The following is a 22,938-nucleotide window of genomic DNA, read 5'->3' on the forward strand; positions in this document are numbered from 1 at the left end:
TTAGGACTGTATTAGACCGAGCTGTCCTATAAACTATAGGATAGGTGCTTATTTACAGAGCCTATCAGACAGCTTGAGCACTGGATGGCTGCAAGAAAGATAGCTGGATGTTAGTGCGGACATCAGCCGTCTATTACACGGGGAGATGCGCTGCTGACAACTGAGGATTCATTCAGACCTGATCAGCTGATTCATTGGCTGATCTCTGGCCAGAGGAAGATGTCGGCCCCGTGTAATAGGGCCCATAGACTGCCATGGTGACGTGATTAGCAAATACACTCCAATATTTCTTGCTCGCTTAGCATAAACCTGTTGCACCAGATTCAGGTCAAGAAACAATTGTAACCTGGAAACAAAATAAACACTGGGGGGAAAAAATGAAAAAACATGAAACAGCTTTATTAACAAAAAGTTTTTGTTTTTTTTTAACATCAAATATGAGAAATGGACTATAACCTGTCCTCAAACCTTCACAACCTCAAAACCTGCGGGGCAGTCTGTGACCAGGTCTCCAGGCTTGGTCTTATATCTCCAGAATGGAGCCTCACTGCCTGGACTGACCCTGCTTCTTCAGTATCTCTATGGCTCTTTTGAGTGCATTGTCTGGGATGAGATCTGAGATGCTCATGTCGTAGACAGCGCAGCCAATTTTTGGACACCTATGAAGACCACACAGACAGGAAACATTGTAAATTAATTAAGTTGCAAAACATATTACAATGAGTAAAATGTGTGAAACACTAGAACTATGAGCTAATAAGTCACTCTGTCTGGATTAGAAAACTCTTTTTCAAATATCCTTTTAAGGAATTCTAATTTTACGGGGGAGGCAGCCATTCAGGATCCTCATCTATCTGCAAGTGTCAATCTCGTTGGAGGACCCAGCGGGCCCAGGCATTAAATTAAGGATGGGGACCCTTCGCCCCCCCAGCAGGCCATCACAGCTCTGGCTGTCCAGGTATGATAGGAATTGTAGTTTTGCAACAGATGAAGGGTCGAAAGTTACATAGATTTGTAATTTACGTCTATTTAAAAATATCCAGTCTTCCAGTACTTTTCAGCTGCTGTATATCCTGCAGGAAGTGGTGTATTTTTTCCAGTCTGACAAAGTGCTCTCTGCTGCCACCTCTGTCCATGTCAGGAACTGTCCAGAGCAGTAGTAAATCCCCATAGAAAATCTCTTCTGCTCTCCAGACTGGAAAGAATACACCAGCACATACACATACAGCAGCTGATAAGTAGCGGAATACTTGAGATTTTTTTTAAATAGAAGTAAATTACAAATCTCTGGCCCTTTCTGGAACCAGTTGAATTAAAAAGAAAACATATTTGATGAAAAACCCCTGTAAATATGCCACCTGACATACAAAGTGTGACATGGACATGTAGTCAGTCATTTCTGGGGAATACACTGAAGCTTTAGATATAAGGAAGTAGTGAGCTCATCAACCGTTTCCCACAACTTTTACTTCCATATAATATCAAGAACAAAAACTGGTTATTGGGAACCCACCTGGCATTCTTACTCTTCAGGTGCCTGTTCTGAATCATCCTTTCGATGGCTTTCTTCTCGTACGAGTGACCGCACACTTTGTTTTTCACTGGGTTTTCCATTTCCACCTGTGATTGAGCAACTGGTTAATACCATGATATATCAACCAGAGCAAGCGAAGCTAGTGACCATGAGGGTAACGTACATGGCGTGATGGTGGTGGTGCCGCTCAACGCAAAGGAGCGAGTATTGGTCCGGTTGTTACACATCTATTCCACTGATGGTGGCCAGGTTTGACTTCTCAGAAAAGAGGGGTATGGCCCTGTACGGTTTACAAGAACTTGGATGTGGTTCTAGGAGACCTCGGTCTATTGTAGACGACTTTTCTGGGCAGTCCGGGACTGACTGAATTTGACAAGGATTTGGTCCCATTTATTGTTGACAGGCCCATCTCTAGTCATTCCATCCTACATGGAGGTGTCCACTGCTCTTACCAAATAGGGTGGGTTCACAATGAGGAATTCTTGCAGATTTTCAGGCGGATTCCGCGGCAAAATTCCGCCCGTAAAGAATAAACATTGTGAATGTACATTGGATTTAATCGGCTTTCCGCTTATTTGCTCACACAGCGGAATTTCCGTGCTGAAAATTCTGCTGCAGACATGTCAATTCTTTGGCCCCGTTCACACTGAGTAAGAACGTCGGAATTCCGTGGCGGAGCTCTCTGCCGCGGAAACCTTCTGTGCCCAGTGTGCTGCTTTGAGTGAATGAGAGGGCGCGCTCTACTCTGCTGCCGCCGCTCTCCGCTCGTAGAAATAGCATGTCACTTCTTTGAGCGGAGGCAATGGAGCAGCGTGCGCCCTCTCATTCACTCAAAGCAGCATACTGAGCACGGCGGGGCTCCGCCACAGACCTTCTTTGGGTGGATTCTGCTAGAAGAATCCTATAGAAGTCATGGGGGCTTGAATTCTGCTTGAAATTCCGCTCGATTTCTGCTCCTATTCTGCCAGAGCTGAATAGTCGAGGAATTTCAAGCAGAAAACTTTCTGCTTCAATTTCTCAGTGTGAACCCTCCCATACTAAATAGGAGACCAATGTATATGATGTCAATTGGAATCAGTCTTAGGAGACCTCACAACGTCATAACTAACTTTTTAGGGCAGTGTGGGCACATTGAGATTGAACTGATTAGATGGATTATTAGTTCCCATTTTCTGTATATTTGGTTATTTCTATACGTTTCATGATTACCCATGATGCCACATGGCTAGAATGGCAGGTCTAATCCTGGGAATGAAGGGACTGTAGTGCTGGCCTGCAGATGGCGCTATGCTGTGCTGTCATGAACAGTGTCAATGAGATAGTGATGGCATTTCCTTCTCCTCTAAGATGAGAAAACCCTTCTACAGTCATGTAAATAAGCACACGGCTAGATAGGGCTATTTAACATGATTCCATACATACCTTTTTATTACAAGAGTTTCCTCCATTGCTGGATGCAAATGAGGCTCAAGTGCCCAGGGGGCGTTCCCCAACACAGAGAGAGCCCAGGTACTGGAGTCATTATGTGACAAGGTTCTGCTCATGTGCGGGACGTACACGGCTTTTGTGCAGGACTCAAAAGCGTAGTCGACTACGCTTTTGAGTCCTGCACAAAAGCTGTGTACGTCCTGCAAATGAGCAGAACCTTGTCACATAATGACTTCGTCCTGCTCATTTAAGTCAATGTGGCCGCCGGCCGCACTTCGGGCTGCACTGCAGCATCCTTTTATCACTGATTTGTGTCGTGTAGCCCGACGTGCGGCCAAAAACGTCATGTGAACATACCCTTAAAGTGATATTCCACTCAAACATAACTTTTGATATGTTGCTGCCCATGGTGAGACTAACGATTCCTTCCATTGTTCCTTGTTATTATCTATTCAGTCTCCTTCCCCCCTAGTTCTGAGCTGCTGCTTTCTGCTGAGGACACAAAAATCTGTGAGCTTTACCCTCTTTCTCCCCCTCCCTTCTGAGAAGGCTGATGTAACCAAGTCCCTGACTGGCTGTATCTGCAGATTTGTAGCTTCTTTGTAATACTTGGGTTATTCTGAGGTCAAGTTGCTGATAAACTCACTGTGATTAACCCTAACCGCATTACAAAGTTGCTACAATGTTGCAGATAAAGCAAGCCAGGGACTTGTTTACATCAGCTGTCTCAGAAGGGAGGGGGGAGGAGGGGGAGACAGAGAGAACGGCTCACACACCGATTTTTGTGTCTGCAGCAGAAAGCAGCATCTCAGAACTGGGGGAAGGAGACTGAATAATAATAAGTATGGAAGGAATTGTTAGTCTCACCATGGGCAGCAGCAAAAGTTATGTTTGAGTGGAATAACCCTTTAAAGGGGCTATCACATCATCTTATAAGTGCATAGGTCTTGTGCTTATACAGGAGGATGTACATCTGTGCTATAAATGAACATGATGGTATTACACATGATTACCCTGAGAACATGACATTGACACTGACCCCACCTCATCTGTATGGAGGTGCCCCGACCCCCGCCCTCAGTGATTACAAATACCCATATAAAATATAGCAAGCTCCTCGACTGTTAATTTAACAATTTCACAGGGGAGAGATGCAAATCCAATTCGAGTTTCCAATTAAATAACATTCGTGATGAGGAGCTGATCTACATGCCGTACGCTGACTGACAGGTGTTTCTTTTTAATATCAGATAACTATGCAAATACCATTTCTAAAAAGAGAGAAGATGAAGCATCGTCTCCCGCTGTAACGCGGCTCTGCGGATGAAGTTTGATCTCCATGAAACTTTAATAAAAACTTTCACAGACAATAGAGCACTGTGATTCCTGCTCTGAAGGTCAATGCACCAAAACAAGTTGTGTAATCCAGCCCTGGAATGCAGTACGTGTTATGGTGTGTGATTATGTAACCGTGTGCTGGTGGAGGGACCGCGGTACCTGCGGGGCACCAGGGTGAAGGACAGGCTCCACTTGGGTTACAGGGAGTGTATATAGACAATGTAAAAATGAAATGTGACAGGTATATGAGTGACATATGAAGGTTAATGGGAGATTTCCAGGATTCTCCATAGACGGCCTGTCCTAGAGACCACCTACAAGTGCAAGGAGCCCTACAATCAGATCCTTATGTCTTAGCTTTCCTGGTTTCCTGTACTGAAATTGTACGGTTAGTGTTAATACCACTTTAAAAAAAACTTTTGACATGTCACACAGACCTGTCTAAATTTACGATTGGTAGGAGATTGTTAGACACAGGGGGAAGCAGGTGGTTGAGCTCTTCACTCCTTGACCCACTGCTCTTCCCATCTTGTTGCAGGAATTAGGCTCCATAGTAGGTCAATGGAGCCTAAATATATTTATATATATCTATATCTATATTAACACACACACACACATACAACACATGGCAGGAAGTGAAGCACTCACCCGCATGCTTCTCCCACCTCTACTTAGCAAGTGGTGGGGGGTCTGAATACCCACAATATGACTATTCAAAACTTTTGACACATCTGTGCGACAGTAAAGATTTAAAGCAGGCTATCCAGAATTTTAAAAAACTGTCTGCTTTCTACCAGAAACAGTGCCATTCTTGTCCCCAGTTTGGTTGTGGTACTGCTGCTCCTTACATTGAAGTGAATGGAGCTGAATTGTATTAACATACACAGCCTGAGGACAGGGGTGGCGCTGTTTTTCCAATCCTGGATACGTATAAGTCACTTCTAGGCATAGATAAGGCAGGCAGTAAGTAGTGTACCTGTGTTATTGGACAGGTGAGATTAGGAATGTTCTGGGTTACTTCAATATCTTCATCATCCTCTTCCTCAGTAGCTTGATCTGCTGACTGAGAGACGCCCACTAGGAGAAAAAAGAGGAACATTAGTATCATTGAACATGGACTCCTCTGTTTCTGGTGCATCCTTTAAGGGATACTCCGGTGAGAAAATAGTTTTCAAATCAACTGGTGTCAGAAAGTTATATAGATTTTTCATTTACTTCTATGTAAAAATCTCCAGTCTTCCAGTACTTATCAACTGCTGTATGCCCTGCAGGAAGTCGTGTATTCTTTCCAGTCTGATACAGTGCTCTCTGCTGCCACCTCTGTCCATGTCAGGAACTGTTCAGAGCAGTAGCAAATTCCCATAGAAAACCTCTCCTGCTCTGGACAGTTCCTGACATGGACAGAGGTGGCAGCAGAGAGCACTGTGTCAGACTGGAGAGAATACACCACTTCCTGCTGGACATACAGCAGCTGATATGTACTGGAAGACTGGAGATTTTTAAATAGAAGTAAATTACAATTCTGTATAACTTTCTGCAACCAGTTGATTTGAAAATATTTTTTTTCACCAGAGCACCCCTTTAATTCTTACATAATAAAAAGCCCACGCTCATCTAATGCTCTGGCTGTGGTGTTAACCTAGATTCACTGTCTAGTCTATAAATGCTCAGGAGTCCTGGTTTTCATTGAGCAGACTCAAAGGCAATGCTTAACGGGTAGAAAAACATACAAATTAGAGAACTCTCTCTTGAGCAACCTGTAGGTCTATGGGCCCTACTAAATGGGCCGATTATCGTGCAAATGATCAATATATCCTTTGAATTTAAACGATAAACTATCGTATTGTGTAGGTGCAGGCAACGATCAAACAGCCAATGAAAAATCGTTTGGTGCTGACACAAAAACCATTGGTAATCGTTGTTCCTTCATTTGATGGGATCAGATGGAGTAATGCTGCAATTACACGTTCCATGTAAACGCAGCATAAGAGCGGGGGGGGGGGGGGGAGGAGTATGTGTGTGTGTGTGTGTGTGTGTGTGTGTGTGGGGGGGGGGGGGGGGGGGGGGTTACGGGGAGCTGCAGGAGGACGTCTAAAGAAATCCCGTTTTTTTTTTTCATAACGATCAGCGTTTAGACGGTACGATATATCGTACGGAAATTCGTTTTGCGATTGCTTAAAGCCTATCTCACACACTGGTTAAATCGGCGAACGACTGTTCACACGGAACGATCTGCGGATTTTTTGCGAACGATCAACGACGATTTGAGAACTTGTTGAAACATCAAAATAAACGATTTCTCGCTCGTCGTTGGATCGTTCGCTGCGTTTACACGTACAATTATCGTTCGAATTCAATCGTTATCGTGCAAATTCGCACGACAATCGTTCCGTGTAAACGCAGCATAATAGGACCCAATGATAAAACTTACATAAGTATGTATAAATACTGCAGCCATTCATTCATGAAGGGGATGTCCAGGCTTAGAAAGACATGGCCGCTTTCTGCCAGAAACAGCACCACTGCTGTTTGGGTTTTGCAGCTCAGTTCTATTGAAGTGGATGGAGCTGAATTATAATACCACACACAACAAGATATATATATATATTATAATAAAGATTATTTCGCAGAATCTTTGCAGTTTACTTTGCAATGTTTATGGCTGAGGTTCCAGTGAATTATTAGCGGTGCGTGTATACTGTATGACAGGTAAGTGACCTATATTACTGGGTTCTATGAACAGTCCTTGCTCAATCACTAAGCGCTGATCCTGTTTTTAACAACAAGTGAGCGAGTCAGGTCTCTGGCGCGATTCCTGGAAGTCTCGGCTGTAGATAATGTAAAGCGCTGAAATTCTTCTCTGGGAAAAGTTGAGCAAGAGTGTGTGCAGTGTCATCCTGAGCCGTGTCAGCGCACAGTCACCGGGGACACAGGCCGGCCGCACAGCATTCCTGGCCAGATGTCACTTCTTGTAAAATTATGTATTTTTGGAAAGAAAAAAATAATTCTATGAATTGTTTAGATTTTGCCTGAAGGAAAAAACATTATTTAGAGGCTCCTGAGATGCATGAGATGGTACTCTGAAAAGCAAAGTATGGAGAGTAGGAGGACACAAAAAATTACCCAAAAATGTACACATGACTGGCAGCTATCCCTCCTGACCCCGCCTCCCCATATACATGTACACATGACTGCTATCTCTCCTGACCCCCACCCCATATACATGTACATATGTGGTGTGTGCTCGATCGGTCGCTTGTTAGATGGTAGTGTGTGACGCCACTACGATGGTGGTTGTTCGGTGGAGTATAGCTCAGCCAGGTGGGAGGTTGTCGTGACGCCAGTGCTGAATCAGCAGACAGGTATGGAGCACACCTGCTTTTAGTTTTTTGTGATTGGCTTTATCCTTCCCCAATGGTCGGTGACCTGCCGGGTTGTATAGGTCCCGTGGGTACTTATTACAGTGGTTCGGAGTGGAGATATGACACACGCGGACTATCGGTACTGCCACCCACAGAAAGGGGAGATGACCTAAGGACGGTGTAGCCTGTGTGTAGGTGCTGGTGCAAGAATCACTGAGTCCCAATAAAATAAACAAACTCTTTCTTACTAAGAAATCTTCTGTGATACAAGTAATTAGTATAATACAGGCTTGGCTTCACTAGATCCGCACTGTTTGAGAGAAGAATTGCAGTGCGGACTTGGTTGTGTGCTGAGAAGGGCAAAGAGAGTTCAGAGCAGTGGAGAGGAGTAGATTGTGAGAGTCCCAACCCAATGTAGTACTGTGCTCTGCCGGAAATTTAGAAGACGAAGACCACTTGAAGAGAATACTAGAAAGAAGAATACTTGTGCCCGTGTTTCGACCTTTGTCGCTATACCACCTTTTGCCCTGCAGTGTCGAGTTACCCGTCCTATTAGGGTGACACAAGCCCCAATCCTAGATACCTGAGTAGAGCAAAGTGTCCAAGGGTGTCCTGGTGTCACCTGCGTTGTGAGATAGAGTACCTAGGCTCTTAGCTGCCTTGCTCTATCCGGATCAGTTCCTCTACCTTAGGATACTGTCCTGCTCTGTGTTTAAGCTGTTCATGGCGTGGGTTGGGGTGATCTCTGACTTGTCCTCTATTTAGGTGTTTAGCACTGCATCTTGAGGATAAGTTTTGCTTTAGAGAAAGTCTCTGTGTACTCCATAAGTGTCCTTCTACTCCCACACTCCAGACTAGACTACACTGGACTGTCCTGGACTGTGAGTCTACACTTCCTCTCCCCATATGACAACTTCCTACAGGATGTATGTAACAGCTCCTGTGAGCAGTGGAGAAGAGAGTGTGAGAAGAAAGGAGGATAGAGATAGGTAGAAGAGAAGAATGACTCTCATTGGTGTGCAGATCCCAAACAAAACAATAACCCTTACATGACCACAGCTGTGCAACAGTTACAAATATACAGACAGTGATCTCTTGTGGTAAAACTCAAATATACATCTTTATTACCACATTGTTTCTTACAGTACAAGGCTTTTGTGAGGGGGTGTTCAAACTAGTAACACCCGTGGTAGGACACCACACATGGCTGACAGCTATCCCTCCTGTTCCCCACCCCATATACATGTACACACGGCTAGCAGCTCTTCCTCCTGATCCCCTTCCCGCCCCAAATACATGTACATGCGACTGACAGCTATCCCTCCTGACCTTCCCCATATACATGTACACATGGCTGACAGCCATTCCTCCTGACCCCTACCCCATATATACATGGCTAATTGCTATCCCTCCTAACTCTAATACACACATACATGTTGCTATTTCCCCAATCCTTCCATACAATTATATCATCATTCCCCTCTCCATACATACACTTGGTTTAGCTAACATTTATTCCTCCTATACTGTCCCCTTCATACACATGCATGCTCAGCCAAGTATCTATATGTTCTCAATAAGGAGAGGGCTATAAGCCGCTGTCAGATACCTCTCTCATTCAGCTTCTCAAAGGAACAAAGATGCAATATGGTGCTGAGTGCCATGTCACTGTCTTTATTACACTTACATAGGAGTTACTTAGGATCGCCGATAACATAGATGTCAGCAGTATTCACCACTAGACCGGTGACAGCTCTGTATACTTCTATTTGGCACATAGACAGGCAAAAGCATGACATATACAGTGCAGATGGTGACCGATGGGTAAGAAGGTTTCCCCACAAACAGTGATAAATTGAGCCGTATGAGGATCCGGAGCTAAACTGCTGGAAAGCCCCAAAAACTCTGCATCTTATGTATAGTCTGTGTGGCAGGATGATACCCATCACTATCCTCTGACCATGGGAAACATCGCCAACAGGCTTACTGGGACTTATAATACATCACTGCCTATAGTGAATAGTAACCAAGAGACTCATTATTTTTGTGGGAGTTTTTTTTAGCAGTTGGGGGGGGGGGGGGGGGGGGGGGGGCTGCTTTTAACTATTTTCATGTCTATGGTGGGTCTGTATCTTGCTGTTGCGGTGAGCTGTTGCATTTTTCAGTCTTTTCGTGTGTTTGCAATTTCAGCAATAGCAACGTGCTCCTGCCTAGTGTGAACGGTGTTCTAGGAGAGCTGACCAATTTTGTCCTTTTTTTTTCTGTGTTATAGTGAATAGGGACCTTCCAGTGTAAATGAACCAATATCAGTGAATAATGTAATGTATGTACACAGTGACCCCACCAGCAGAATAGTGAGTGCAGCTCTGGAGTATAATACAGGATGTAACTCAAGATCAGTACAGGATTGTGATCAAAATGACTCTGAGCAGAGTGTGGACCATGGTAGTGCTATTGAGTGTGTACATTGGAAGCCCTCATGGGCAGGGTCTTTTATCCCTGTGTACCAGTCTGCCATTTAAGTTATCCATGTTATTTTTTTCTGATTTTGTAACATTCTGTGTGTCGCTCCTGGAATCAAGGACACTTTAATAATAAATAATAATAATATCAGGAATATGCAGATATCTTAGCATTGGCGAGGTTATGACATGGTTAGAGATTGCTACAGTTGATTTGTTCTGACTGTACAAGGTGCTGTATCTCTGTGTATCTGTAGCCTCCAATAGCTGATTATAATAGGTCTGTTTCGGGCGCTAGCCTGGGGCCCTGAAATCCTGGGGGGCCCATGGCCACCCAAACAGTCTTATACTTTCAGTGGAGTATTGTCCCTGGCTACAGTTTTTTCATCAGGGCAGCATGACATTATCTATCCTGTACTACGAACACTACGCTAGTGCTACTATATGTACAGTAGGGTGGGGGGGGGCCAGGCTTGCTGAACAGCCCAGGGCCTATGGTAAAGTTAATCCGCCCCTGGTAGCCTCCTGTGTATCTGTAGTCTTCTACGTATCTGTAGCCTCCTGCATACACAGCGCTGGGGAAAATTCCACCAGAAGTCAACATAAATACATGTATCTGACTAAACACCTTGTAGAGCTGGATAGGAGCCCATTCCCTTCAGGGACGAGAGCCGGCTGTACAGCTGTTACCAAAACTCCTATTACAGTAGACGAGCAAGTGGCAAAGATGAGGATATGGACCACTACAACCCCCATCACTTCAGTAATATAAAAGCTGCTATTCTGGACATACCCCCCTGGCCCTCTTCTAGGCCATATCTGAAGCCTGCACAGGCCACGGCTCACAAGCCTCCTGGAATCCTGCATAGGAAATACTTCTTGAACAGGATAGTGTGGAAAACTTTCCAACAATTTGTATATTGCTAGATATGAATAAGGATCTGCCATGGACTGTGGCCTGGTACTCACCCCCCCTTTAATTGTCATTGGGAGTAACTTTTAGTGTCATCAGCCATGGCAAACGTTACTGATTGCATCGTGTGTTAATACTGAGATAGAGCCGGCAGTGCAGTCCACTCCCCAACCGGGGGAACATCTGACTGTACATAGACTGTAATGGGGAATGGGGCGGATTTAAAGTGTACCCACCCGTCATTTAAATGTCACTTTTCAGGATCAAGTTTTTTAAGTATCAATAGTACAAGGAATTGTTTCCTTCTATAATCAAAAAGCTGTCTTCCTACCCCCCCCCCTCATTTCAGAAAAAGCAGGATTTCCGTGCCCATTATAGTCTATGGAGAGGGGAGGGGCTGAGGGGGTGAGTGAGCACAGAGAGGAGAAAAGGCAGCACTGTACAAAGCACTACATCCTGCAATCTTCTCTAACCAAGTTCCCAGATAAGCAGTGACCTTTCTGACCGGTGAATCCAGTGTTTTATGTACCCAGACAGTCTCCAAACTGTACAACTGCTTCTCTGCTCTCCCTGGCCCCTCCCCCCTCCATAGGTTATAATGGACTCAGCAAACCCATCTTCACATCGCTCCTCTGTAATGAAGACGTTTTTCCCCGACAATGCACAGATAAGAAGTGAGGGGTAGAGGTAGGAAAACAGCTTTTTGAGTAGAGAAAGAGGCTTTTTTGCCTAATAAAACCTATTACAGAGTTTCTTAAAATAGCTTGTACTATTGATTTCAGTTACACTTTAATTGACAGCCTTTTAAGATGATTTTATAGTAAATGGGGGTCTGCATACCAGCGGAAAAATGGCAGAATTCTAGTAAGGGGGGGTTGCAATCTTTCTTTAAGGTATGGAAGGAAGTGAGGAAGGAAGCTTTCAATGAACAATGGCTATCACCAGGCCAAAGTATAGCGGCCTCCGCATGCCATACAAACAGTGCGACTGGGGGGATGTAAATAGTAACTGCTCATTCTTCTCATTGTTTAGGTGGAGAGACAAGTGTGAGCTTCAGTGTCATCCGGCTGCTCAGGTCCACTAGTGCAATGTGTTAGGGTCAAATCCAGCAACTGCGGGTGACTGGCCGGGCCTCTGGACATGGTCAGAACAGATGGAAAAAACAATGAGAAACAGCTGAATATGTGATATTACAAGTTACTGTACAGTATAGTAGTCAGCATGTGGAGTATAATGTATAGTAACTGCATAAACCTGAAACAGCAGCAGTTTGTAGATACAGAATGGAGATGCAGATCCCCATAATGCAGTAGCGTAGTACAACAGGTTAGAATAGAGAAGCAGGGCTGCTGTCAGAGGTCTGTGTTGTCACATGACAGCAATGGGGAAGGGGGGTGTTCAGCATGGACCAATCAGGAAGTGAGAATCACAGAGCTGTGCAGGGGGACCGTGACAGAAACTTTTCTATACAGCAGTGTGAATGGCTGAGTGTGAGTGCAGGCACATTATAGCAGCAGTGTGTGTAGCTGAGTGTGAGTGCAGGCACATTATAGCAGCAGTGTGTATAGCTGAGTGTGAGTGCAGGCACATTATAGCAGCAGTGTGTATAGCTGAGTGTGAGTGCAGGCACATTATATCACTAGTGTGTATAGCTGAGTGTAAGTACAGGCACATTATAGCAGCAGTGTGTATAGCTGAGTGTGAGTGCAGGCACATTATAGCAGCAGTGTGTATAGCTGAGTGTGAGTGCAGGCACATTATATCAGCAGTGTGTATAGCTGAGTGTAAGTACAGGCACATTATAGCAGCAGTGTGTAGCTGAGTGTGAGTGCAGGCACATTATAGCAGCAGTGTGTATATCTGATTGTGAGTACAGGCACATTATAGCAGCAGTGTGTAGCTGAGTGTAAGTGCAGGCACATTATAGCAGAAATGGAGAGGATGGGAGACACAAGGGCTGACAGACTGCAGGGAGCATGAAGTAGGAAGGAAGAGGATCTGCCATGATATGGAAGGTGAGGGAGACTTCTTGGGTCAGGTACCGAGCTGTAGACCACCTATACAGACCATGCCCCTGCCCCACCAAGTACAGGGAGCTCTTAAACCAAAGCAATGCTCTTGAACCAAGTTACAATTTTGGAAAACTGTGAGCTCTTCTTGCAAAACGTTCTTAAACCGAGTTACTCTTAAACTGAGGTACCACTGTACATAAAATCGGTGCTCAAAATCTAAGGCTTTTTTGCAATCTTATAAGAAGAATGGTGAATATTTTCCTATTCGCTCCATCTGCAAACGTTTAAAGCAGAATTTTTCCGCTATGTCTGGATGGGGTGTTGAAAACATTAGCCACATGTATTGTACTGTAATTGGCTGCGGTTTTGCGGTGGTGTCCACTGTCACTGGTGTCATGATGAATTTTGCAGAAATAAATGATGCATAAAAATATAAGAAACTTTATCTTAGATCCTATCAGGCTGCTATCACTCTGAAAAATTCCTCAAGTCTGTCTTAAATGGGTATTACGCTCACATTAAACTTTTATTATGTTGCTGCCCTAGCAAAGAACATCAACAGCCTTCTTTTAACTTTCCGCGCTCCTCCAGTGTCATCTCATGTAATCTTCGGGTTCCCGTCTGATCAATCCCGTCTCCACTTCCAAGATGGACTTGTCTCAGCAGTGACAGCCCACTCAGCCAATCAGTGGCCGCGGTGCTGTCCCATTTCAGTCAGTGACTGGCTGAGCGGGCTGTGACTGCCAGACGAGTCAGTCTTGAAAGCAAAGTCGAGATGGTTCTGCTGAGGAACCAAAGATGATGTACAGTAGTAGGAAACTTTGGGGGCGTGGAAAGGTAAGAATAGCTCCATTGTTATGTTCTCCACCAGGGCAGCAACGTATTAAGAGTTTAAAGTGGGCAGAATACCCCTTTAAGACAGATTTGCCCATAGAAGTCTAAGGGGAGGAGAGGAGATATGTCACCATAAAGCACTGGCCTTACCTGCTTCCCACACATTTCCAAATTCTATATTTTAGGAAGGACCAGGGCTCAGGGTTGGGTCAATGACTGAGCCACAATCTGAGAGCTTGGGGGACATGTACTCTGTAATGTCTATGAACCTTATTCCACAGGTGTTTGATGCACACCCAACACAAAGGGAGGTCATTCTGCACTTTTTCTTGCAATATTGCCCTGGGGTACATAGCATGTGTAACATAAACTGTTTCTACTTTTACTGCGTTCCCTAAATACAGATCACAGGTAGCGGTGATCTAATAGACTCAGTGTAGTAAATCCCTATGACCGGTGATCTGTATTTAGAGGAATGCTAGAAGACACAGAACATCCTCCCCACCCATCTCCAGGAATCCTGTGACCTCAGGAGTAGTCATTTAACTTTGCTTTTTAAACAATAGAAAAGGTTTCTAAAAAAAAATAAAATAAATAAAATTGGGCACAAAAGGGGGTTTAGTGGACAATTACTATAAGAGGGGGTTGTCCACCATTACAAGTTATTAATGGTTTTATCTAAGGGGAGGGGGTCCAATCTATGGAATCTTTTGCAATCTCAAAAACGGGGATCTAAGCTTTCCATCTGAAGGAAGCTGCTGTATGTCCTGCAGGAAGTGGTGTATTTTTCCAGTCTGGAGCGCAGGAGAGGTTTTCTATGGGGATTTGCTGCTGCTCTGGACAGTACCTGACATGGACAGAGGTGGCAGCAGAGAGCACTGTGTCAGACTGGAGAGAATACACCACTTCCTGCAGGACATATAGCAGCAGATAAGTACTGGAAAACTATAGATTTTTAATAGAAGTAATTTACAAATGTCTGGCACTTTCTGGCAGCAGTTGATTTGAAAGAAAACATTTTAAAATCGCTGAGGTTCCTTAAGTTCTTGTATGAACTGTAGTCTGAAACTAGACAGAACCTCTAATACGTCAATAGGACCCATCACGATCTGTTGGGCTTGATTCAGAAATTGATTACTTCAAGCAAACAGGTACAGATAAATGAGGCTTACATACTAAAGGGGTAGTCGCTCAAAAATAACTTTTCATATATTGCTGCCCATGATGAGAAAATAACAAACAGCCTCTTCTTACTTTTCCGCGCCACCCCGGTGGCCTCCTACTACAAGTTAGGATCCCCAGCTGAGCAACCCTACCCTCACTTCTGAGGCGGACGTGTCTGGGGGTGACAGTCCAAAGATGGGGCAGCGCTGTGGTCAGTGATTGGCTAAGTGAAGCAGAATCACTCCGCGGGGACCTGAACAGGCCATAGGAGTACACTGAAGAGCGTAGAAAAGTACGAATAGGCTGTTTGGTATTTTCTCACTATGGGCAACAACATATAAAAAGTGATATTTGAGCGGAATGCCCCTTTAAGTGCCATATCTTCAAGTTATTTACACAATTTTTTGGGCCTGGGTCCCACTACACCCGATAACAAGCCATACAGAAATAAACATAATGGAAATATAGGTCACGTGGAGAGAAAAGTTACATTTCCAGAGCCGCTAGTTAGGAATAGGCAGCGAAATTGCTGAGGACATGATCATCTAGGTCAGAGCGTGATGAAACATTAACAAATGAATGGCCGCTGCCCATCACATGTACCTGCCGCAATTATTAACTCCGGGAGCACTCAAGGACCTGGCTGCGGTATAAATAGTCTTGTTTGTGCTAATGGAGGCCGATTCTAAGTAGCACAGTCCTGGTTAATTCATGATTCTTCCATCTCCCCATGCAGCCTGACCCGACGGTTTCATAACCTTGCCTAACCTGGGGCGGCTTAACGTTACACATTAGCATGGTGAGACAAACATCCACTAAACAAGAAAGCAATGGACTTTTAAAACCAATAGTAGAAGTAATAGAAAATTATTTTTATACATGTATTAGAAGTATGGCATGGGTGATAATGGGATTGTTCTTCTTGTTGGATGTTCTACTTAATGGGACATTCCCGTCTCTTAGTTATGCCCTATTCTGTGGATACTGTGTATACGGCATGACTTGCCCAGATGGGAATAGCTCTCTAATATCCACCCCTGTCACCCATGACCATGTTGCCAGGCTGGGTCCATTCATTTTAACATAAACCCATACGTCCTGCCCCTGCCTCTTCATAGTGCCATGCCTGGATACATTATCATATAGTTTACCCTCCCCCATTGTCACATTGCCAAACTGCCAACCAACAACTACACAACATTGTGTCTGTATAATCACCACAAAGTGCCAACCCCTACAATGGATCATGTCCTGTGCGGGAGCTTCTAGGGATGCCCCCGTCTAAGACTATGTCATGGCCTACAATAGCCTAACTTTACCACCACACAATGACCGAATAATAGCTCCATGTACAAAGAAACACACAATGCAAGGTCTACAAAATATGATTACAATTAAAAAGGGAATAGTAGTGGTCACAACCGGTAGGTGCCAAGCTATCGGTGGCGCCATCTTCAGAAGTAGTGACTGTTTCTCTCAATGTATCTGTACACCCGTATCAGCTCTAAATTCCCCAGAACATCACACATTATCACAATGTATCTCCCACCAACACAAAGCTTGCCCACTTGATCACTCGATCACTCAACTGCTTGTGAGTAGTGTTGAGTGGACAGGCCAGTTTGACAACGTTCTCCGAACCTGAACACTTGGCATCTGACTTCCGGCGGCAGGAAAGTTGGATGCCGGCGTCTAACTTCTCCGACTGCCGGGAGACAAATGCTGAGTGTTCAAGTTCGGAGAACGTTGCTGAACTGGCCAGTCCACTCAACACTACTTGTGACTCCTGAACTAAACATTTTGAAAGAATTTCAGCAGCTGTTGCCCTAATCGTTCTTAAAGAGGAGTCCCCATCTGAACAAGTTATGTCCTAGCCACAGTATCCACAGGAGCAACTAGTAGGCCCCCCCCCTGCAATCTTACGGGAGCCTAAAATCCAAGTGGTGGAACGCACAATGCACACAGCCGCTCATTCTACTATGGAGCTGAGGAAGGTAGGTGAACACAGCTTTAGGTTATTTTCGGGGGGCTCTGTAGGGGATTGAGTGGTGGTGCACATGCGTGGTCCGCCAATTACATTTTGGGGTCCCCGTCTCGAGAACACAGGGTGCCCCAGGCGCCAGACACACCGCAATCCTAAAGCTATGCCCTATTCTGTGGATACCGTATAACTCGTCTAGGTGGGATTAGAATTATCCCTTTAAAGCAAGCCTGCGTGCCTTACAATATTTCTATTTATTTCAGTGGCATGCTAGAGCAAAACCAATGAGTAACCACCTCATCTGAAACCAAGTACCACAATGGACATTCCCAAAGTGTGTGGTCATCTCAGCTGTCCCATACCTTTAAGTGTCACTGTCGTTTCATTTTATATTGCAGAAATTAATAGTCCAGGCAATTTTAAGAAACTTTGTAATTAGGTTTATAAGGCAAATATGCCATTATCTGCATTCAAAAAGACTTTCCCGGGCCCCCCCCCCTCCCTCCTCTCTCTCATCCACTGCTCATTATCAGGAAATCTCGACTCTTTTACATCAGTCGGGCCCTGTGTAACCTACGGAGAGGGGAGGGGGGAGGAGGGAGATTAGTCACCAGCCGAGAGCAGAGAACAAAGGATTACACAGCGGGAGCTGTATGAAAGCTGGTATTCAGAGGTCAGTTCTGACTTCAGAGGAGATAGCCTGGTCATGTAGATGTAAATTAACTCTTTATTGTCCTGTTTTGGTGCCTCATCTCGGTCCACCCCTCCCCTCTCCATAGAGAACAATGAAGACAGAGGGGAGAGCTTTTAGCTGCTTTTTCATGATAAAAGGGCATTTTTTGGGTAATAAACCCAATTACAAAGTTTCTTTAAATTGCTAAATGATAAATTCTATTGTGCTTGGATATACCATACAATAAGGTCCAGTTCACACTGAGCAAAACGGTGTACTCAGTGTCCTGCAGTGAGTGAATGGGAGGGCACGTGTGTCCGCTCCCGCCGCTCTCTGCTCAAAGAACTGACTTATCAAATCTTTGAGCGGAGAGGGGAGGAAGCGGACGCACGGGCCCTCCCATTCACTCACTGTAGGACAATGAGCATGGTGAGATTCCGCGGCGGAGCTCTGGCATTTTTGCTCAGTGCGAACTGGGCCTAAGTGGTGGATAAGAGTAAAATGTAATGGCCTTTGATCCGTCCTCCCCCGGTGATTTAGAACATGCACTATTACTAATCCTAAACCTTGGTTTCATCACAGCCAAATTATCCTGCCACTTTTCCATTCTATAGATCATTAGGAAAAGCAAGAAAACAGAAGAATGCCAGGCATAGAGAGCGAGAGGGAAGAAGCGGATTCCATCACCCTGAATCATATGCCATTGCTTCGCCTAGAGCCAGGAATAATTGCTAAGACGGATGTAGGGTAGAAGGACTATGTCACTTGATTCAGCATGACTACATTTCCATGTAATTCCAGGCCCTGCCATTTGTTTATATTGTGAGTAATGGCAGCCATAGACTTACAGCATTCTTAGTAACAGTTTTCGGTCTTGTAAGTCACACGGATTCTCCTTATAGCGACATATCAGGCTTCTGCCCAACATGATCATCATGCGGCTTTAAAGTTTTCTTATGGGGCAAGAAGTGGTTCAACAATGGTAATAACTGAGTTTTATAATTTATAGAGATTGTGGGATACCACTTGCAGGCGTGTAAATAAGGCCAGTTTACACACAGGGTTAGTTCCTTGTAGGTTCAACAGCAGAAAAATACAAAAAAAAAAAAATATATATATATATATATATATATATATATATATTTGTCTGCCCACCGTGCATTGCTATGTGTAATAGCGGCGTGTGGACTGAGGAATGTGAAAAGAAAATAATAAACTTTATACTTACCTGTCCATGCTCCCTGGTGTCCTTCTCACTTCTGCCCACCTCCCCCAGCCTAAGCCGGTCTCTGAAATGACAGGTCGCTCAGCTAATCGCTGGCTGCAGCACTGTCCCACCTCGGCCAGTGATTGAGCAGATATGAATGGGCAGATAAAAGAAGAACACTAGGGAGTCTGGACAGGTAAGTATATATACACATAACCCTTGCTTCACAATAATAGAGCCGTGTTATAAGCTTGGTAAGTGGTAAGAGATTGGCGCTTGCTTACTGTGAGGGGTTGGGCTGTGTAATAAGGCCAATAGCCATTCCTGGCAACCAATTTCATTGAGGCAACCCTCCTATCTCTCTGTCGGTAAATCACTCACTACTGACTATAGGCCTGGGGTTCTGTGCTGTCCAAGTGCCAATCTTTGGGGGTAAAACAACACCACAACACGGAAAAACCCAATTGTAAGTAAATGGGGTCACTGATGTCGATCAACCAATGAAAGATAATGAAAAATGTTAACAGAGAAAGTAACAAAGCCAAAAACAGGCACTGTCACTTTAAATAAAACTTTTGACTGGTTTGAGCGTCCACAGCCCAGTAATCATTAGATAGACTCGTCACATAGAAGAAATAGTGGCACTCACCAGGCCAGGCTGAGAGGAAGCGTGCGTCACGTTTGCACTCAAAACGATCGTCGGCCGTTGATCCACATCCCAACCACCTGACCTGGAATAAAGTTTTTTTTATTTGCAATTCATCCTGGTGAGTGCCACTATTTCTTCTATGTGACGAGTTTACCAAAGACTGTTATTTGGAGTTGAGCACCACTCAGGCATTGCATACAATATCCCCCACCGGCAACCCACGTCACTCTAATTGCCTGGGAGAGAAAGCCACAGCCGGTAGTGCCGAGACTCTTCTAATTGCATGCAATCATTAGGGCCCTTTTACACAGAAAGATTATCTGACAGATTATCTGCCAAAGATTTGAAGCCAAAACCAGAAACAGAGTATGAACAGAGATCAGGTCATAAAGGAAAGCCTTAGGGTGGTATTACACGGAACGATAATCGGCCGAATTGGCCCGATTCGGCCGATTATCGCTCCGTGTAATAAATGCAACGATCAGCCGATGACAACGATCATCGGCTGATCGTTGATAAAGTTTAGAACCTATTTTCGTCGGGCGCCGACCGCGCACCGCTGCGTGTAATAGCGGTGCGTGGCCGACGACTAACGATATACATTACCCATCCACGTTCCAGGGCTGCTCCTGCCGTCCGCTTCTCCCTGCGTCCCGCGCGCGCTCTAGCGTCACAGAGGCCTGTCAGCTGATAGGCCGCTCAGCCAATCACAGGCCGCGGCGGTCCCGGCCTGTGATTGGCTGAGCGGCCTACCAGCTGACAGGCTGCTGTGACGCTAGAGAGCGCGCGGGACCCCCAGGAGAAGCGGACGCAGGAGCAGCCCTGGAACGTGGATGGGTAATGTATGCCAGTTTAGCAAGGGCTGCAAGGACATCGGTAACGATGTCCTTGCAGCTCTTGTCAAACGATTATCAGGCCGTGTAATAGGTCCAGTAAACGAGCAACGATCTAGCAGATCGCTGCTCGTTTACAGGTATTATCGGGCCCTGCTCGGCCCGTGTAATACCACCCTAAGATTTCTCTTCTTTTCAAATCCACTCCTGGCTTTGGCTACAAATCTTTGGCAGATAATCTTTCTGTGTTAAAGGGCCCTTTTAGATCCAAGAGAAGAGCTAAGCAAAGCACTTCACTCCCCAGCTTCCTGCAGCAAGAGCCGCAAGTCCATAAAGACTGCTTTCTACACTGAGGCTGAGATAACAGTGGTCTGGGAAGTGAAGGGCTTAGCCGAGCTCTTCTCCTGGTTCTATCTAACAATCGCTGTCTCTAGGACACGTTAATTTTTATTTTTTAAAGTGACAGTAAGACAATGATACAATTGCAGGGCCTAAGGGGCTGGACCATGACATAAATATACAAACAACACCAAAGACCACCCCTTTCGGTCCCGCACTAGGCATAACAGAGTGTATGAGTATCCCTTTAAGGATACAGCCTGTTTTCCTGACGAGATCCTTCCATTGCAGCCATGCTCCCTGTGATTAATAGAATGGCTGGATGATACATGTAAACTGAAAGCAGCCTTACAAAACAACAAGTGATTTCCACACGGTGACACTGAGTAAGCCGGCCATGACATCACCGTGCAAACAAAAGCTACTTCTGTGCAATGGGGCGATTGCAAAAGAGTTGTGCAACCCAACGCTTAGCTAATTATTGCAAGATCAAATAACTGTTTCCATGGTTACTGCTCAATGTTTCCCATAACAATATTTATCTATTACATAAATCTCGGTGACAAATAGGGATGAAAGTTTACGGCGACCTGTTTCTCAGGGACTTTTCCACTATCAAAGCAAGGAGGACGCGTTCCGATCCTTCATCCCATCTCCCGTCTTCCCTAAAGATATCGGTTGTGCTACAGGACGATTGTGGGCGCCACATGTTCAGGATACAGTGTGACTAAAATAGTATGTGGACCACAGGGTGGCTGCGAGTATGAAGTGCAGGTCAGCACAAGTGACAACCCCTAATGCAAGCTCACACAGGGTTGTCACTTCCCCATAGGAGACTTGCAATGTACGATGATGCTGGGAGTTTCGAGTTCCGGTCCATAGCATGTCATCTGTATTTACGGAATGTGATTTTCTCCTGCAATTTTACTGGTTTTAGAGAGTTTTATAGATTTGTAATTTACTTCTATTTAAAAATCTCCAGTCTTCCAGTACTTATCAGCTGCTGAATGTCCTGCATGAAGTGGTGTATTCTCTCCAGCGTGACACACTGCTCTCTGCTGCCACCTCTGTCCATGTCAGGAACTGTCCAGAGTAGTAGCAAATCCCCATAGAAAACCTTTCCTGCTCTGGACAGTTCCTGACATGGACAGAGGTGGCAGCAGAGAGCACTGTGTCAGACTGGAGAGAATACACCACTTCCTGCAGGACATACAGCAGCTAAGTACTTCCAGTATTTTTTTTTTTAAATAGAAGTAAATTACAAATCTATATAACTTTCTGAAACCAGTTAATCTGAAAGAAAAAGATTTCCACCAGAGTACCCCTTAAGGATAGAAATTTGCATGTTTTTTGTGTCCAAAACTCCTCTTTCACTTGTGTTACGGGCAGCATTGACGCTCCTATTGAAGTTGATTGGCTCTTAAGTGCCACCCAACCAAACTGCACTGACTGCTGCTGAGATGCAGGGGCACATAGTCTGCCTGTGTGAACATACCCTTAGAGTTAAATGATAAAAAGCCCACTACCTTCAGCCATCACTAGGGGGAGCTAATGAGCATACTGCATACTTGTTTGTTATATTGACATCATTGTAGGTTATTCACCATCAGTAGTGTAACTGTAACTTTTCCATAGGTGACACTCCTTTGTCTGTTATTACTGCTATGATTTGTACTAATATGTCCATGGAAAATTCCTCAGAAGCATTGCTTCATGTATGCAGATAGAAGATACCACACTGCGGCAGTTACTATGAGGGTTATGAAATACTCATACGATGTGTAGCAAAGATGTGTAAGGTAGGGATGGATGGCAGCCTATACATAGTTTCAGATTTCACATCTATTATAGGGGTTTTGTCGGCATGGACACATCCCCTATCACTCCAACATCAAATAATTTGTATGACAGTGGCTGAGATAGGCAGTAACCTTCCAGCACTCTGATCCTGGCCTTTATACCCATCCAGGTCTGGAACATCGCTCATTTACTGAGCCTATTACACGGCTTAATGATCGTTTAGCAAGGGCTGTATATATATATATATATATATATATATATATACACATATATATAGTTGACAATGTCCGTGCAGCCCTTGGCCTTAACTGTTATACACTCACCGGCCACTTTATTAGGTACACCTGTCCAACTGCACGTTACCACTTAATTTCTAATCAGCCAATCACATGGCGACAACTCAGTGCAT

At 44.7% G+C, this 22,938-nt stretch overlaps 1 protein-coding gene across 1 annotated transcript in view; it reads right to left on the minus strand.

Annotated features, from left to right (window-relative positions):
- Positions 1–378: 378 nt before the first annotated feature.
- Positions 379–22,938, minus strand: part of NSMCE2 (NSE2 (MMS21) homolog, SMC5-SMC6 complex SUMO ligase) — a 173,696-nt gene continuing 151,136 nt past the window's right edge. Inside the window, exons 5-7 of the mRNA XM_069957108.1 lie at positions 5,277–5,377; positions 1,514–1,620; positions 379–659 (exon numbers count right to left, since the gene is read on the minus strand). Coding sequence (XP_069813209.1) covers positions 545–659; positions 1,514–1,620; positions 5,277–5,377 — 323 coding nt within the window. The 3' untranslated portion in view covers positions 379–544. The remainder of the gene's footprint in view (positions 660–1,513; positions 1,621–5,276; positions 5,378–22,938) is intronic.

Source organism: Dendropsophus ebraccatus, chromosome 2 (genome assembly GCF_027789765.1).
Source record: "Dendropsophus ebraccatus isolate aDenEbr1 chromosome 2, aDenEbr1.pat, whole genome shotgun sequence".
NCBI lineage: Eukaryota > Metazoa > Chordata > Amphibia > Anura > Hylidae > Dendropsophus > Dendropsophus ebraccatus.